Genomic DNA, 18,067 nt, shown 5'->3' with positions numbered 1-18,067 from the left:
AAGACTGATGGACTGGAAAATTGGATTTGGGATATTTGCAACTTTTTTTTTAGTTTATGTTAAATGTGTGTTTAAATGTTTTTACATATGTCTTTATTTTGTCTTTGTTTGTTTGGCTTGGAGAATTACGAATACAGCAGCAGCAATGCACACACGCCAGGTGTTGAACTGTTGCTAGGAGATAACAACGGCGTTCTGAAATGCTGTGAAGCCGGAAACAACATCAGGTCTCTAAGGAAAAATAGTATTTCAAATTAAAATCCCAAATAGCAAATGATTTATTAAATTATTTAAATACCGGATTATATGAAAGACTGTAGAGCTATAATATTTGTAGTTTTATGGATTTTTCTTTTACTGGAAAAAATGCTTAATGTTGCATTTCACTGACAAAGTGAATATTAAAATTTATGTGGAAAACTACTAAAAGGAATAAATAAATGTTTATTTTAATTAAGTGGAAACGTTTAATGTAATAATGGTGTGCACTTCTTGTTCTTGTTCTTGTTCTTGTTCTTGTTCTTCTTCTTCTTCTTCTTCTTCTTCTTCTTCTTCTTTTTATTCCACATTAATAAAGTTTGACACACCTACCATACAAATTCCATTCAATTTTGTTTCATTTATTTTGAGCAAAAAATGTGGTGCAAATTTGTGTGTTACTTGAATAATCATGAAATGCATATCAAAACGTGTTAAATGAGGAAGATTTTCTGAAGATATGATAGAAAATAATAGAGTTTTATCAGAATAGCAAAAAATAGATGACTTATTTTGTATAGAAAAAGAAACAGTCTTTGCTAATGCCACCATAAACTATTTACATGTTTACAAAGTCCTATAATTTTGAGTGCAGGACAGTTAACGTCTGCTTTGAAAGTCAAGATTTGTCACTGGACACATTCACAAGTCACCAAATCTAGTGAAAATGTTGCTAATTTGGCAACATTGGGAAGTTTTCAGTAGGAGATTCTTATTTTAATGCAGGAGTACATTTAAACTCTATAATATAATTTTTTTCATTCATTCATTCATTTATTCATTCATCACCAATAAACACTTAGGATAGGATGCTAATCCATCACATGGCACCATGAACACATTCTCAAACTCATTTACACCTAGGGGCAATGTAGCATAGCCAGAGGAAACCAATGTTAATATCGGGAGAACGTGAAATTCCACACACTCAGTTCAGGACTGAACTGGTGACTCTCGAGCGGTGAGGTGGACACCTTTACTACAAACTTTCCAATAGAGGTTCACTGTTTTCTCCTTAAACACATAAATGATGATAAATCCTTTGTGATAATTTTCCAGAAGCTTATTGTAATAAATTTGTCACCTATTATCTTGTTTTCTTAATATAATATAATATAATATAATATAATATAATATAATATAATATAATATAATATAATGTAATACAATATAATATAATATTTCCAGCATTAGGGGTTCGATTCCCGATACAGGCCTGTGTGTGCAGGGTTTACATGTTCTCCCTGTTCTGTGGGGGTTTCCTCCGGGTACTCCGGTTTCCTCTCCCAGTCCAAAGACATGCACAGTAGGCTGATCGGCGTGTCCACAGTGTATGAATGTGTGTGAACGTGCATGCCCTGCGATGGGCTGGCACCCTATCCACCCTGCTGAAAAAAACCCCAATAGAAACCATTACAGAACTTCTAATGGTTTCCACTACAAACACAATTAAAACCATTACCATTATTGGTCCTTAATGGCCACCAATAGAAGGCAACAAATTACCAGTAGAGACCCTTCAGGGACCATTACAGTTTCCATTAAAACCAATACAATACCCATTATAACCATTAAAACCATTACAAATTCTATGAGGGTTTCTATTATTTGGGGGTTTTTTTTGTGTTTGTTTGTTTGTTTGTTTTTCTCCAGGCCATCCCGTAGCCATGTTTAGGATAAGCAGTACAGAAAGTGGAGAGATGGAAAATATAATATAATATAATATAATATAATATAATATAATATAATATAATATAATATAATATAATATAATATAATATAATATAATATATAGCATGGTGTTATATTTGGTTTAATGTTTTATTATAACTTTGTTAAGACTTTTGTCTGTGCCAGTGCTCTCCTGGCGGCCATTTTGTTTAGTGGTTACTGTGTGTGGCTTCACGCGAAGTGAGTTTGAACCGTTTGGCAGCTCTGATTTACAAACAAACTTGCTGCTGCTCAACTCGGTAACCGTTCAACATGGTTTCCGTTTTGATTTGAGCTCTTGCATGGATGCAGAAATACACACACACAGCTTGGACTTTGTGTGTTTATATGAGTTGATATAGAACAGTGTATTCACAGAGTGCGGTGACTTTGCCAGTGTTTTTGAATAAGGCGCTGGTCGGTAACGGATGCACTGAGTCACTGAGCTTATTTTAAATAGTGAGTGACTTTTCCGCCACTGAGTATTAGAGCATACCTGCAGTGGTGTAAAAGACTGTTTAGTTATGATGTATGTAAATTGAAAAGAGAAAACAGCTAAGAGACGCAGCTAGTTTCTATTGTGCATTTTCATTAGACATGGTCTTTCCCCCTGCTTTACTTTACAGACATGATGAGTAGAGAAGAAGACTCTATGGAAAAACTGGACTCTGAATTTGATCACTACTTAGTTGACATGAAACCCTTCGTGCTCAGGCTTCCAGATAAATCAGGTCAGTTTTACTGATGAACTAAACACAGCTGTGTTTATGTGTTTACCTCTCGGGGCAAGACATTTTTATATTCAAAGCAATACATTCTCACTTTATTGTACACCTGCACATTCATGCTGTTTTCTAATCAGCCAATCATGTGGCAGCATTGCAATGCATAAAATCATGCAGATACAGGTCAAGAGCTTCAGTTAATGTTCACATCAACCATCAGAGTGAAGAGAAAGTGTGATCTCTGTGACTTTAACCAGGGCATGGTTGTTGGTGTCAGATGGGCTGGTCTGAGTATTTCAGAAACTACTGATCTCCTGGGAGTTTACTCAGAACGGTGCGAAAAACAAAAAACACAGAATGAGCGACAGTTCGGTCGGGGGAAACGCCTTGTTGATGAGAGAGATCTGAGGAGAATGATCAGACTGATTTGAGCTGACAGGAAGTGTACACGCAGAGGTTCTTAACCTTTTGTAACTAAACCCCCCCCAATCTATAATCTGTTTTTGATAGATAGATAGATTTTTAATTTTTTTTTTTTTTTGCTTTTGTGTTTTTGTACTTTTTAAAATTACTTTTCATAACTTTTATCATTTTTAAAATAACTTTTATGATTTTTATAAAACTATATAACGGACAGGTGTGGAACATGAATGTTTCTGAACACTAACCACTTTGAACAAGAGAAGTAGGCTGTAATAACGTGGACTATTTTACATGTAAATCATGTTGCATTCCAATCATCTTATGTTCTAAAGACATTCGTACATGAATGATGTAAATTGGGACGAAGGGTGCATCTTGCGTTATCCATGAGATTGTTAAATCTCTGGCTTTCAGCCACTCACTGAACAGAGCAGATGCAGAGAGAGGTGTGAGTGCAGTGGAAAGACCTCACGCTTGCAGGACAGTACAGGCGACATTTGAAAAGTTGTTATGGTTTGTCCAAAAATCACTAGAATTGTTGCTATGCGCTTTTTTTTTGTTTTGTTTTGTTGCAAAAAAAGGCGTCTGAAAAGTCGCCACGGTGGCAATACTGGTCTACACTGACAGCCAGATAAAAGGCAGGATAAGCTCCTCCTCTCCCCAGCAAAAGGAATAATACAGAGGGAGAGGGAAACAGGGGGTTTTTCATTTATGCACACTCTATTTGAAAAGCTATAATCATTTGGGGAGTCCCCAAATGATTCCCTGTCTGTGTTTTTTTTTTTTTTTTCTTGAAAACAATTTGCACCCCCCTTCCGATCTCTCTGGTCTATAGTAACTCAAATAAGCACTCATTACAACCGTGGTGAACAGAAAAGCATGTCAGCATGCACAGAATATTGACCTTGAGGTGGATGAGCTACATCAGGGTCCACTCCTGTCAATCAACAAGAACAAGAATCTGAGGCACAGACTCACCCAAACTGGTTGTAGCAAGTGCTTATTTGCGTTACTATAGACTTTGTCAGCTCAAACCAGTCTGGTCATTCTCCTCAGATCTCTCTCATCAACAAGGCGTTTCCCCCAACAGAACTGTCGCTCATCCAGTGTTTGTCGCACCGTTCTGAGTAAACTCAAGAGACTGTTGTGTGTGAAAATCCCAGCAGATCAGTAGTTTCTGAAATACTCAAACCAACCCATCTGATACCAACAACCATGCCGTGGTTAAAATCAGAGATCATACTTTCTCTTCATTCTGATGTGTCCAGGTGGATACTACACACTAGTGGTTGAGGAGATTCTCCCCCCCTCTCCAATACTAAGTAAAGCACTTTGAGTGTCTAGAAAGGCCCTTTATAAATGTAACTGTAAAATATGATTTCGGTTCATAAGATAATGATTCAATGTTTGATGATGCCTCTGGATCTGGTACGATACAATACGATTTCGTAGCATCCGATCAATATGTGACCAACTTTGTTCAGAATCTAGGGAAAGCCTATTGTTGTCATGAATGAGTCGGATACAATTGCGTATTTTAAAAAAAAAAACCAAACAACTAAAAAAAAAATAATCGAAGACTGGAAAAGGACCCAAAAACTGGAACGACTAAAACAAGGACCTAGATTAAGGCTAGGCAAGACAAAGCAAGTCAAGGCAAAGCAAAGAAAAGAAAACTCAACATGAAAGCAAAAACCACTCACATTGTAGATATAACATCACACACTGGCAGCCATGCCAACTATGCACAAACACACAGTCACTGCATTCACACCATGTAGTAATTACTGTTAAATGAGGCCTTTAAGCTGTACTCGTGTTCGACGCACGTGAACCGAAGAGGACTTTGGCTGAATATGTGATGTGATGACGTCATTTGACGCATCTTTGCTCAGATCTGTGGAAAATCTGTGGTAATTTTGAAAAATTGTAAGCTCCTAATTTCGCAGAGTTTGCTTGATTTTGTATTAAATTTTCGTGATCGCAAAATGAATGATCAGGCATGTTGGGTGAAGTTGACAGTCTGATGTTTAGTATCACTGTATCTGCTTTCAGCCTTTTACACCTGCTTACAGTGCAGTGCAGTCAATTAGCGTATGTGATTAGTTTTATGAGAAAAATGTTAAAGCATTTTTTTGCAGACTTTCATCTTTATATATATATATATATATATATATATATATATATATATATATATATATAAGTATGTTTTTGAGTTGGGCCAAATCACACTACCCCACTGTTCATTGTTTTCCTATAACAGCACATCCCATCATATTTATCACACCACCTTGTACAAATGTGACATCCAAATTGAATGTTGGCCTGTATTAACACCTCAAATCGTCTAAACCAGAGCGTCAGCGGTGTGCCCTGTGGATCAAGAAGCTCTGTGATCCTGTGGCGTCCGGCTCTGGGCTGATGGGAAGGAAAAATCGAAATGCATACACCAGGCTTCTTCTGCACATGCTCAGGAAAGGAGTTCTTGAGGGACCGTTTACCTACAAGCCTGAACCGGGAAGCCTCAAGACTTTACCAACGTACATGGTAATTTTTTTTTTTTTCCTACCAAGAAAATTCTGTTTTAATCTATTAAAAAATTGGGAAAACTGTTCAATTTCAACCTTGCCATTGTCATGTAAATAAAGTGGAGACAGATGCAAGTGCAGTTAAAGCTTTTATTGAAGAGAGGCAGGCAGACGAATCTAAATCGTATGCCAAATTGTGATCCATAAACTAGGCTTAGATTAGAATTTAGCAAAAAAAAAGCTAAATTTACAGCCGTGGTTTCATTTTATTCTATCGTGTATGACCTCTCATTAAATGTGTATAGAGACATTATAAGACCTAAGAAAACTAAAGCTTGGAAGGAAGTAGCAGAGATCGTTGGTTCTTCTGGAGAGTGTTTATAGCCAGTACAGTTAGCCTGCTTTGCTAATCTGCCAACAGTCTAATCCGAGTTCAGGATAAATGTTATTTTATCTTACTATGTACTGCACACTGTGTATGGCTGTGATAAGAGTAAAGATGTACTTTTCTTGACTTAAAGCTGCATTCATGCCATGTTGTAATTACGAAATTCCAACTTGTAAAAAGTGCTCACGTCCTCATAGAACTCGGAATTACAACTTGTAAACTAGGTATTTTCCGAGAGCGCCGACTTGTAACACCTGACAGCTGCAATGTGATGCAGGAAAAACCCCAAATCGGTGGCGGCTTCAGCAGTAAAATGTAGTTAAGTAGTTATCTTGTGATATTTCTGTGTAATAAATCCGTATAACTGACAATTATTAATGTCTAAATAATGCAAGATTCATCTGAAAATAAACGACAGACATAAAATACAGTTTAACATAGCTAACACAGAGTTGGATAACCGTCTAATGTTTAAAAATTGTTGTCATCTAGTAATTACAGTAATTTCAACATGGCGTGAAAGCAGCCTAACTTATAAACCAAGCAATCAGTTGACTCCCTGATCGCTAACTTTAGAAGCGTAAATACTGATTTGAAATCTTTGCTTTCCTCACCAGTCAGTGTACTATGATGAGCCGCTGGCGTCCCGGTCTCGAGCACAGAGCTCCACCCTGCTGCCAGACTGGGTTTCTGGCGAACTTGATCGTGATGACACGTGGTCCGGTCGGCTGAAGGACTCCTCTCCACCTCATCCAAACCCAAACAGGTATTCACTTCACTAACTACACCCAGCCTTGGTGTTATTTAATCTTAGTGTATTGAATACGTTATATTTTGAATTTGGCCAAAAGGTTTGAATAATGTTGTGAATAACCTATGATTAATGTTGGGCTGGGCTTTCCAAGGCATTAAACAAATCCCACTCTGCCACCAATGTTTGATATGCTACAGTGTGATGTACTGGACACAGTTAAATCATTATTCATGGAAGCCCAAATCACTATCTAAAGATTTCAATTCGAATTCAGGCTGTAAATGCATAAGCAGCACATTTTGCATGGTGTATTCTTAAACCACGGTAGATAATCACATAACAAAAGTCAGGCTGCATGTAAGATTAATAGCACTCGAGTGTTTTGTTTGATTTATTGCTCTAACTGGAAAGGTTCCATTTATGCCCCTGTTCCCAATGAGACACTTTATATTATAGTACTCGGTAAGAACCAGTGTAACTACAATGAAGCATCACATGAATAAAAGGTAATTACAAGGCATTAAGTACAGAAAAAAGTGCTAATTACAACATGTACTCGCGTTTGTGTAATTATATACCACCATGAAATATTGCCGTGTTCTGTACCAAAGCTGATTCAGAAACATGAGTGCAGCAATTCATATGAGGCAACATAAAAGAACGCTTTTAGTGTAACGGGGCAGATTTTATGGCAGTATTATTATTGACTGAGTATTGTTCTGTCAGCTATATTTCTTCTTTTTTGTTTTTAATTCCGTCATTTAAAAATTAGATTTCAACATTTTATATCCATATTTTATATCTATAGAATGTAGCTATCCAGCAACTTGATTAAAGTGCTTTGCGACTAAAGCACACCGACGCCTAGTGCACATTACTCAATGTTAGCCCTGATTTCCTAGCCCGTGTCCAATCTTGGACCATCTCCCCCATATACCTCCAATCCCCATGTTTTGTTAAGATTTTTTTAGGTTTTGTAAAGTCCCCATGAAATCAAAATAAACGTTTTGTGGCTTTTAGCCTGAATATGCTAGCCTTAAGGTTCTCTATAAACTAGGGTGCTCCAAAACAATAACAAAATTTGCATTTAGAAGATATATGCATGCAAAATATACAGTCTCTCTCTGTACCAGTGATACTGATCAACTGCTTTCATGACCTCGTTCTGCACTTGAGCTGCTCATCAGGTTTTCTGTCCAATCAAATGCTCTCTAGAATCGGAAGTGTCCCGCCCCCAAGATTATAAACGTCACCTTGAAGAAGTTGCCGTCTTTGGCTGTTCGAACGTTTGCGCTTTTATTCAGTCGGTTAAGAAGGAAGTGGTTTGAATGCATTCACTTTCAGTTTTTCCGATTTCAGTTTTCTTGTCAAGTACGGCCTAGCCCGGGCTGTGAGGTAATCTAAATGCTACTGGTTGTTTAAAAAATGGGGGACGAGCCACTTGACATGTCTCGCAGTGACTTCCTGTTTCAGTGGAAATCACGTCAACATGTCAAATAACACTGTGCGTTTCAAGGCACTTCCTGGTGACATTAAGGATTGTTTTGGTAAATATATATGTTTTAACATTTCCCAGAATAAAGCCATTCATACACAGTCATTGTTAAGTTAGAACTTCCTTGTCATGCTTATAACATATTTATTACTTTTGCCATCCTCTCCAAACCCCAAAGTTTTCATTCTACGTACGTACAGTATATAAGTAAACTCATAAGCAGCTGGATACAGCTTCCAGACAACTCCATCCAGGCAATATGGCATGCTCTTTGAACTCAGACAAAATCCTATTAAATCAGCTGTTATGGCTGGCATCAAGCTGAAACTAACACCGCACATAGCAAAATGGGCAAGAGTACCGTCTCGCCTTTGTGGCACAAAAACAAACTCGTGAAGCTTTCTCTCTGCCTGATCCACTTGACTGGAGAACTTTTTTTCCTCACACCACATCAAAAGGATGATGAATATTTAGGCAAAGCGAGACTAAACACTCATGACTAGTGGTTTCAGTTATTGCGTACGTCTTCCGGAATTGTATTTCAATGTTCTTTGCTTTCGCACATGCGGTGTCTTGATTTGACTGCCCGAACTTTAATACCATTCCGTGATGAAAGCCTTTCCTTAAACTTTCTTTTCATCCACATGCAAGCTGGTTATAAGAAATACACAAAGCTGCCTCTAAACAGGGCTACATAACACAGCATTCTCAGATCTGATATTTGAGGAATTCGTATTATTGACTTCAAGACATTCTATCTGCTATAACATCATATATTAGCTTGTTTTATGGATGTTCCGCAAGATAAAAACGATAAAAAGTATAGCGTGTCATTCTTTAATTATTAAAAAAATATGGAATCATTGTTAAATTGTTGTGGTGTAAGAGGAATAAAATATTTTGGGATGACTGGGTGGTAATGGTTGATTATTTTCCTTTAATAGCATGAAATAGCTAATAAATAATAGCTGGGGATTAATAAGGTATTTATCTTATCTTTAGCCTTAATTGTCACTGAGCCTTAATAGAGATTATTATAGAAATATGGAACTCTCCTATTTGCTTATAATGTCTGTAAAACAGGCTTGACGGATTTAGACATTTTATAGCATTTCTAAAAATGTTCAGTGCATGTAGAAATGTTTTGGGGTTTTTTTGGTGGTGATGTCATCATCTGCTCGACTCTTTCTGATAGGAGGAGTCATGCTCTCTGCATTAAAAAGCTGACCTTCCTACACTGCATTTGATCTGTTCCTTTTGAAGTAAGGGCTCCTCTTAATCAGAGGAGACAGAACCAAATATAGGGAGTGAGTTTTGCATTTTTTTTGCCTAGCTGCACTTTGAAAGTGTGGACTTGTTGGGGGAGGGATTGAAGTCCAGGGTCTGATTTGGGTATGCTCATTAAAGGCATTTAGATCACAGGCCAAGTCCTTGTGGAGCAGTTCTTTCATGTGTCCCTCTCGTTTAGATTAGATGAAAAGGGCCGAGCATGTCAGCTCACTTGTGATGTGGCTGCTTTTGATCGCTATCAGTGAGGTGGTGATGAGGAAACACTTGCATTTTCTTTTCTGTTAGATTTTTTTTCCAGTGTGTATTTGTTTGTTTATTTGTTGTTGGGAGTGGCACCCAGACTTTTTCTTTTTTTTTTTAGCTAGCTGTTACTTTTAGTTCCTGTGAAATATGAAACACTGGATGCAGCCATAAGAGCATCCAGCCATAGGAAACTTTCTGTGTTTCCTTTACATTAAGGCAAGACAAGGCACTACAGGTAGCTACAACAATTCTGGCCAATCATTTTTTTTCAGACATAAAGTCTTCTCTTCAACTATTGTAACAGTATGATCAAAACTCAACAGAAAACTGTAAATCACTGTGCATCACATTATCTGAAATTTAGCAACCTGAATGAACATGTATAGTATATATATTCCTGTATATTCGTTTATATATTTAAGTGTATATATACTTGTTTGTCCAGCACGTCCCACAGGTGCTCGATCGGATTGAGATCTGGGGAATTTGGAGGCCAATTCACTTTGAGCTCTTTGTCATAGTCTTCAAACATGAAAGAGGTCACTGCTGTTAGTGAATACTGTTGCGTTGAAGGGGTGTACTTGGTCTGCAACAATGTTTAGGTAGGTGGTATGTGTCAAATTAGCATTCATATAAATGCCAGGACACAAGGTTTCCTGGCAGAACATTGTCAAGAGCATCACACTGCCTCTGCCAGCTTGCCTTCTTCCCATAATGCATCTTGGTACCATCTCTTCCCCAGGTTAGCGTTGCACACGCACCCGGCCGTCCAAATTATGTAAAAGAAAACGTTATTCATCAACCAGGTCACCTTCTTCCATTGCTCCATAGTGCAGTTCTGATGCTCACATGCCCATTGTAGGCGCTTTTAGCGGTGGATAGGGGTCAGCATGGGCACTCTGACCGGTCTGCAGCTACGCAGCCACATACACAGAAAGCTGTGTGTTTTGACACCTTTCTATCATAGCCAGCATGAACTTTTTCAGCAATTTGTGCTACAGTAGCATCTCTGTAAATCAGACCAGACAGGCTAGACTTCGCTCCCCACGCGCATGAATGAGCCTTTGGTGCCCATGACCCTATCGCTGGTTAACAGGTAGTCCTTCCTTGAACTACTTTTGGTAAGTATAAACCATAGCATATTGGGAACAACCCACAAGACCTGCCGTTTTGTAGATGCTCTGACCCAGTCATCTGGCTATAAGAAATTTGGCCCTTGTCAAAGTTGCTGAGATTATTTTTCCTGCTTTCAACACATCAACTTTGGGAACTGAGTTCACTTTCTGTCTAATATATCCTACCCTTTGACAGGTGCCACTGTAATTATTGGTATTAATGTTATGGCCGATTGTCCCTTATAAACTACACTAAACTCAACTACAACAGTTTTTCTCTAAATATGATTTTTCTATATTCCAAACCAAAAATCTATTTTTCGATGACCTGCATTCATTGAAATTTCATGTTTATTCCTATCTTTGATGTTGGATTGTCAGATTTATATTAGAATTTATACTGAAAAATGACAGAACATTTTTTAAAAATATTGTGCTGTAGTGTTTTCTTGTTAAACAATAAAGAAATAAAATGAGACCAAACTGTTCTGTAAATTGTCTTTAGTGAGATAATTAGTTTAATTCCATCATCTGAAGAGTAGATTTTTTTTTTTGTATGCAAATGTATGCATATTTAATAAGGTTGATCAGGGTGGTGCAGCGGGTAGCATTGCTGCCTCGCAGCTCCAGGGTTCGATTCTGAGCTCAGGTGACTGTCTGCATGGAGTTCTGCATGTTCTCCCTATGTTCGTGTGGGTTTCTTCTGGATTCTCTGGTTTCTTCCCAAAAGCAAGCTGGTAGGCGGATTGGCTAAGATATATTGCACTTTGGGGGGTGTGTGTGTGTGGTGCCTTGCGATGGATTGGCATCCCATCCAGGGTGTATTCCCGCCTCACGGCCCAGTGTTCCTGGGATTGACTCAGGATCCACTATGACCCTGATCACCATAAAATGGTGTAGAACCCCAGTGTGTGAGGGTATGTAGGAGGACTCGAGGGACTGGCAGAATCTTAACTGAGCCCTGGGGCTCACTTTTATTCAGTCCATGCTTTTCAGTGCACTTTCAAAACATAACACAACACTTGTAACAGGTTCAGGTTCATGCTTCTTGGTGTGTGTACGTGTGTGTGTGTGTGTGTGTGTGTGTGTGTGTGTGTGTGTGTATCGCAAGTTCCCCAAAAAAGAAAGAACAGACACAAATAGGATGACTGGCAATAATACAACACATGAGAATCATCACACGTTACCTGCCAGTTCGGCCTGTGTCCTCTCCGTCCACAGCTGACGCCTGACCACGCCGCCACAAACAGTTACTGAACGTGAGTGTGAATTGAGAAATTTAAAAAAATATATATATTTGATAATATTTAAGATTTAATATTTAAAATCCCAATGCAAAAATAAATGTAAGAATACCAACAGTCAACTGGCAAAGATAGATTGTGATATCTCTCGTTTCAGAAGTAGTGACCTAAGACAGCTACTATCTAGAGTGGACCTTCTGGGTTTTAGTCGATAATAATAATAATAATAATAATAATAATAATAATAATAAAACGCTTTCAACCCCAAGAGCTCTTTGGGGAAAACAAATATTGAGAAGGGGTTTTAAAGATTCTCAGAATGCCAGAGAAACTCTGGCTGTTTCTCTGGTGTCTTCACCTATATAGTTTTGGAACAGTCCGTATATTTAAACACACACATCTTAAGATTACAGAAATCACTTCGCTCCCTGACATACCTTTTCCAGCAAACCACTTCGGTTTCTATGTCGACAGTTTGTTCTGTGGCCACCAGGTGGCGCTCTGTGCTTAACTACATCTCTGAGGCAGTAAGCTGGTCATGGGAAACACTCCACCCGGAGTTAGCCGGAGGGTTAGGTCAGCCAGCCTGCCTTGGCAAACCCTCCACACTCATTTCAACCTCTTAATATGTCATGTTGCTTATGGACAATGTGCATGGTTTCTATGATGTGCTGTTGTGTTTGGCTGAAAATCAGGAAGTGTGAGAACTGAGAACAGAGAGCAAGAGGAGAGATCCAGGACCAAGCGCTAGCTGCCTGTTGACTCAGCACTGCTGTGCTACTTACTGTAACAGGATTTTCTCAAACACTCTTCTCAATGAAAAAGACGGCAAATATCGCCTATTTATTATGTAAAGCACTCTACTTGCCTTACCCCCCCACACACACACTTTAATTCATCTTAAATGTTGTTCTGGAAACATGACTGGTTAGTTATTTCAACATACCGTAAAAACTGGAGTTACGATGCTCCATCTCTCTGGTCATTTATGCTATAATGTATATGTTTGCTTTGGGAAAGTTTAACTTTTTTTTTTTTAGCAGCATTTGTTAGAAAAATGTAGAATTATTAGTAGATTGTAGGAAACAAAAGTGATGGAGTAAACATTTCAAAACTGAAACTTCACAATAATGTGAGATCTGTGGGGGGTTGTTGTTTTTGTTTTTGGAACTGTAATTGTCAAAGTGTTCTCTTTCTCTCCTTTAACTAGGACTAATCTTGATTTTCACTAAATATTTTGAGAAACGTACTCTAAATAGCATTTGCTCATTTATTAAATAGAATTAATATAGAAATGTTTAATTACAGTTTTAGTAATAGTAGTAGTAACAGCTCACACAGGGATTTGTATGATGAGAATGTCTACATAAACAGATTTTTTAAAAAACAAGCGTAATCCTCAATATGGTGAAGCTATCGAGTGCTTGATATGGTGAAAATGATATAGAGATGTTTGGCAGGAGTCTCCAGCGTCAGCGCTTTTGTAACCCTTTGTCAGGGTAAAGCTGTAACTTTATTTTCCAACTTGGGAAGGTCTTCGTGTTCTTGGCTTTCTCAATAACACGACACACTGCTCTTTTTTTGTCTTATTTACTTCAAGAGAAAGAAAAAGAGTCTGGTGAGGGAATGACTCTTTATAGCTGTTTATATTTTTATATATATTTTTCGCAGACATTCCACAATATTGAATGAAACCCGTGAAATGTTGTTTAATGACTATTGGCAGATTGCTGTGGTATAAAGGGAATCGAACACTTCAGAAACTTTGGATATAACAATACATTCAGTAAAATAGAACAATGCAATATATATATATATATATATATATATATATATATATATATATATATATATATATATATATATATATATATATATATATATATATATATATATGCAAGTATCTATAGTTGTAACTAGAATTAGTTTGTATAAACAAGTAATAATTAAATAAATGGAAGCAGTATGCTTGAGTGAATCTCAGTGGTCCGAGAATGCCGCTTTACTTGTCAACTTAGAGGATTAAGCTCTACCTTTAACCCCCTTTCATTTTGGCCATCTGGGCCTGCATCAAGCACATGAAAACCCTTAACCAGATGCTAACCATTGGCAGCGTTAAGAGACTTCAGATGCGTTCCAGGGTCTGGCTAAAGCACAGAGTGTCCACGCTGGCCTTGCCTCCAGGTGCCAGACTTTTGAAGTGAGAGGGTGGAGGACTTAAATGCCCTGGGGAGCAAGAGTGGGGGTTGTACATGGTTCCTCTCTGAGGGCTTGGAGACGCGGCCTGGGCCCAATCTCAACACCTGGAGGTCAGGCGGCTTTAATCAGTGGCACCTTGCCACTCTTGCGCAGACCCGAGCCACTCTCAATGCTTTGATCTCATTCAATTATCTCCGTCCACCTGTTAACGGCTGGCCACCAATCACAACGGCCTGCCCTCATCTGCTGCCTCAAAAGAGAGTGCGTGTGTGTGTGCGCATATGGACAGCTCTCTAGAGATTAAACAGGGCTGTCTTTATTGACCTGTCATTCTATGTAAACAGCTGTAAGGTAGTCTTTACTCCTTTTGTGCCCGTTTGATGTGCTCTTAATTTTTATTCATGCTGCAGTTATGCTCTCCTTTTCATCAGTAGGCAAAAGATTATGTATTCAGATACTTATTTAGGGCTGCAACTAATGATTATTTTCATAATCGATTAATCAGTCGGTTATAATTTTTTATCGATTCATCTGAAAACATTTTGACACTTTTTATTTATTTAAAATTAAATCCACAATCTGAGTTTTACACTTATAAACTTCCGTCTAAAACTTTATAAAAAAGTAAAACAATGTGTGTATCTCTCTCTCTCTCTCTCTCTCTCTCTCTCTCTTTACTTATGTTTATTTTGATCATAGTGTTTTGATTAGACATTACAGATCTTACTTGGGCTCATACTGTTTATCACCGCGTCTACACTGTGAGCGAGCAGCAACGGCCTCGTTACAAACCGATCTCTCCCGTTATAATAATCGACAGATATTTTCACTGCAAGCGCGCAAATACAGCATAGAATAACAATAAACTTGAATTAAACTAAACTTTTTAAGCAATTCGCATTCTCCTTGCAAACCGCATTCTCCTTGCAAACTCCTTGCAAACCGTGGACCATTTTGGATATAAACATAGATTTGCACATCACCGTCATGCTTCCATGCTACACAAGCTCCGCTGATTTAAAAACACATTACAGTGAAGACTGTACTAGAAGAGAACACTACTGTGTGCACATTGAGTAAGTTTATATTGCAGTGTTTCTGCATATCCAGAGGACACCCCGAAGCACGGGGAGCACATGCAAACTCTGCACACACAGGGTGGAGGCGGGATTTGAACCCCAAACCCGGAAGGTTCGAGGCAGATGCGCTAAACACTAAGCCACCATGCCATCATGGTGCAGCAAACGGTGGACTCGCATTTACACTATTAGACACAGCTGCACTGAGGTACAGCAGAGACTTAGCTTATCGGGTTAACAGTCTATTAGCATGAGATTTTTGAAAGCTGATCATTTTGAGAATGTACAGAGTAGAAGCTGAGAGCTGAATATACTAAAGGACTAAAGCGCTGCTGCATCACTATGTTTAAGCAGAGATAAAGTGAGGGCTAAATCCTACTGGCACCACTATCAGTGGGTAGTGGAATGGCATTGTTGGTAACATAGGAAACACTAAAGACTCTGACGATCACATGCTAATTATAACGACGAATATGCAGGTCATTCAGGATGAATTTTTCTTTCAGCGTGTGTCATCAGCTCATGAACTCACTCCTAATAAGCCTCTGAGGTAAACTGCTTGCCAATATCAACAAAAATTAAAGTCAGTGGTTGTCACTGCTAACCAACTAGCCTTCAACACACTTGTTGCTTTTAGGCAAATTGTAACCGAACAGTGGACCGGGTAGATGTAAATCCACAGCGAAATATACTGGCATGTTAACGTGTGTATCTGCACACCAGTGTCGCAAGCAGTCAGTTGCAGTCGAGAACAGGATGTGGCTCATGATTCTTTTATTGTTAGTAGCACAGAAACGCTTTGATGTGAGTCTCAGCTGCTTCGATGTGCGTCACTAAACTGGAAGGCTGGTTAACTCGGGAAGCATCAAAGTAAATAGAGTGTGGTGTGTGGCATCTGTATGCAAACACACAGATGGATTTACAATAGCTGTGAGCCTGTTGGCTTGAGTGCTGGTGAGGGGCGGTACGCTTCAACGCACTGCAATGTGTGACACCAAACTATTACAATTAGAAATGCACCGATCCCACTCTTAATTTATTTTTAAAATACCAATATAGGAAAATATTATATTAATTCAGTATGCCTGACAGTAGCAACACTATTAATAATGTGAAATAGTACTTAATCAGGTAATCTGAAATTTTTTTGAACTCATCTTAAGTATTCAAATCCATATGTTTTTATATCAATGGAATTATTAAAGTATGTTTTGGGTAAATACAGCTCAATCTCAATTAGTTTATTGATCAGATCACTGCATCTATTATTATTATTATTATTATTATTATTATTATTATTAATACTACTATTATTATTATTCCTAGTCTATAACTTTGATTAGTGTAATTGTTTAGTCATGCAATCTTGCCAATTACAATTAAGATTTAGTATATTAGTACAGTATGTAAATAAATACAGAATACTTTATTATTTATTTATGTAGTATTTGCTGTAGAACATATTTTTCCACATGACTGGATGTATACAGATAAAGTAAACTAAGTACACCCCGTGGAAATTGTTGGCTTTTTTGACATGTTTGGATAAGCAAACGTTTGATCATCTTTCGAATAGCGCCTATTAATAAAGTTGATATACTTGAAAACAACCACAAGGAAAATGAGCTTTTTCAGTCATTTATTCAACGGAAATGTCAATAGATATTGATAGTGATATTCTTTTGTAGAAAAAGTAAGTACACCCTCAAAAGCTAGTATTGCCCCCTTTAGCAGAAATAACGTCTTATATGCGTTTTGCATAATTGTCCACCAGCATTGCTGGAATTTTTGACCGCTCTTCCTTAAATATTCTTTCAGTTGCAAGGTGTTTGAGGAATCCTCCCACAACATTTCAATGGGATTCAAATCTGGGCTTTACTAAGCCATTCCATAACACTCCATTTCTTCTTTTTGATCTAATCCTAGCAAAAAACACTAGATTTGCTAGTGTGCTTAGGATCATTATCCTGTTGAAAGGTCCACTTTCAGTTGAACTTCAACTTTGAGACAGATGACCTCACATTATCTTCAAGCACTCTTTGATATGATGTTGAATTTATAGTTGAATCAATGAATGCAAGCTGTCTAGTCCCTGAGGCAGCAAAGCAACCCCAAGCCATAACATTCCCACCACAGTGCTTCACAGTTGGTATGAGGTGCTTCTCCTGAAAAGCTGAATTTGGTCTGCGCCAAACATGTCAGCTGTTACTGTGTAATCTTTGATTCTTCTGTCCAGAGCACATTATTCCAAAAGGCCTGGTCTTTGCCTATATGCTCATTGGCAAAGTGTAGTCTTGCAAAGGCTTTTTCCTGGCACGCCTCCCACGCAGGTCAAATTTGTGTAATCTCTTTCTGATTATAAAAGCCTGACTGAGTTTTTTTTTTTTTTGTTAATATAAATTGTGAAAATTACTACAAAATTTCACTTTTTTGTGTCATTTGATAGTGTATGAACTCTATCAATAGGCACAGTTTCAAAGAGGATCAAATGTTTTTTTTATTTATGCCTTGAATAAGCTATTTCATATACAGTAACAGATGTTTACATATAGTCCACAAGACATATTTATAACTGAATTTACACAAATAACCTAGTTCAAAATTTTACATACATTT

The 18,067-nt window shown here is 37.9% G+C and overlaps 1 protein-coding gene across 7 annotated transcripts in view; it reads left to right on the top strand.

The window, feature by feature from the left end:
* The first annotated feature begins 2,150 nt into the window (after positions 1-2,150).
* Positions 2,151-18,067, top strand: part of cep112 (centrosomal protein 112) — a 147,328-nt gene continuing 131,411 nt past the window's right edge. For 3 of the 7 annotated variants that reach the window (XM_017451124.3, XM_017451153.3, XM_017451099.3), the window contains exons 1-4: positions 2,151-2,427; positions 2,595-2,699; positions 5,473-5,663; positions 6,650-6,798. In XM_017451124.3, the coding sequence (XP_017306613.1) occupies positions 2,597-2,699; positions 5,473-5,663; positions 6,650-6,798 (443 nt within the window). In that variant the 5' untranslated portion in view covers positions 2,151-2,427; positions 2,595-2,596. The remainder of the gene's footprint in view (positions 2,428-2,594; positions 2,700-5,472; positions 5,664-6,649; positions 6,799-18,067) is intronic. The other 4 variants (XM_017451134.3, XM_017451144.3, XM_047150437.2 and 1 more) reach the window with 2 other exon arrangements.

This window comes from Ictalurus punctatus, chromosome 2 (assembly GCF_001660625.3).
Source record: "Ictalurus punctatus breed USDA103 chromosome 2, Coco_2.0, whole genome shotgun sequence".
Lineage (NCBI taxonomy): Eukaryota > Metazoa > Chordata > Actinopteri > Siluriformes > Ictaluridae > Ictalurus > Ictalurus punctatus.
The sequence above is the reverse complement of the archived record's forward strand: the minus strand, read 5'-3'. Positions and strand labels throughout refer to the sequence as shown.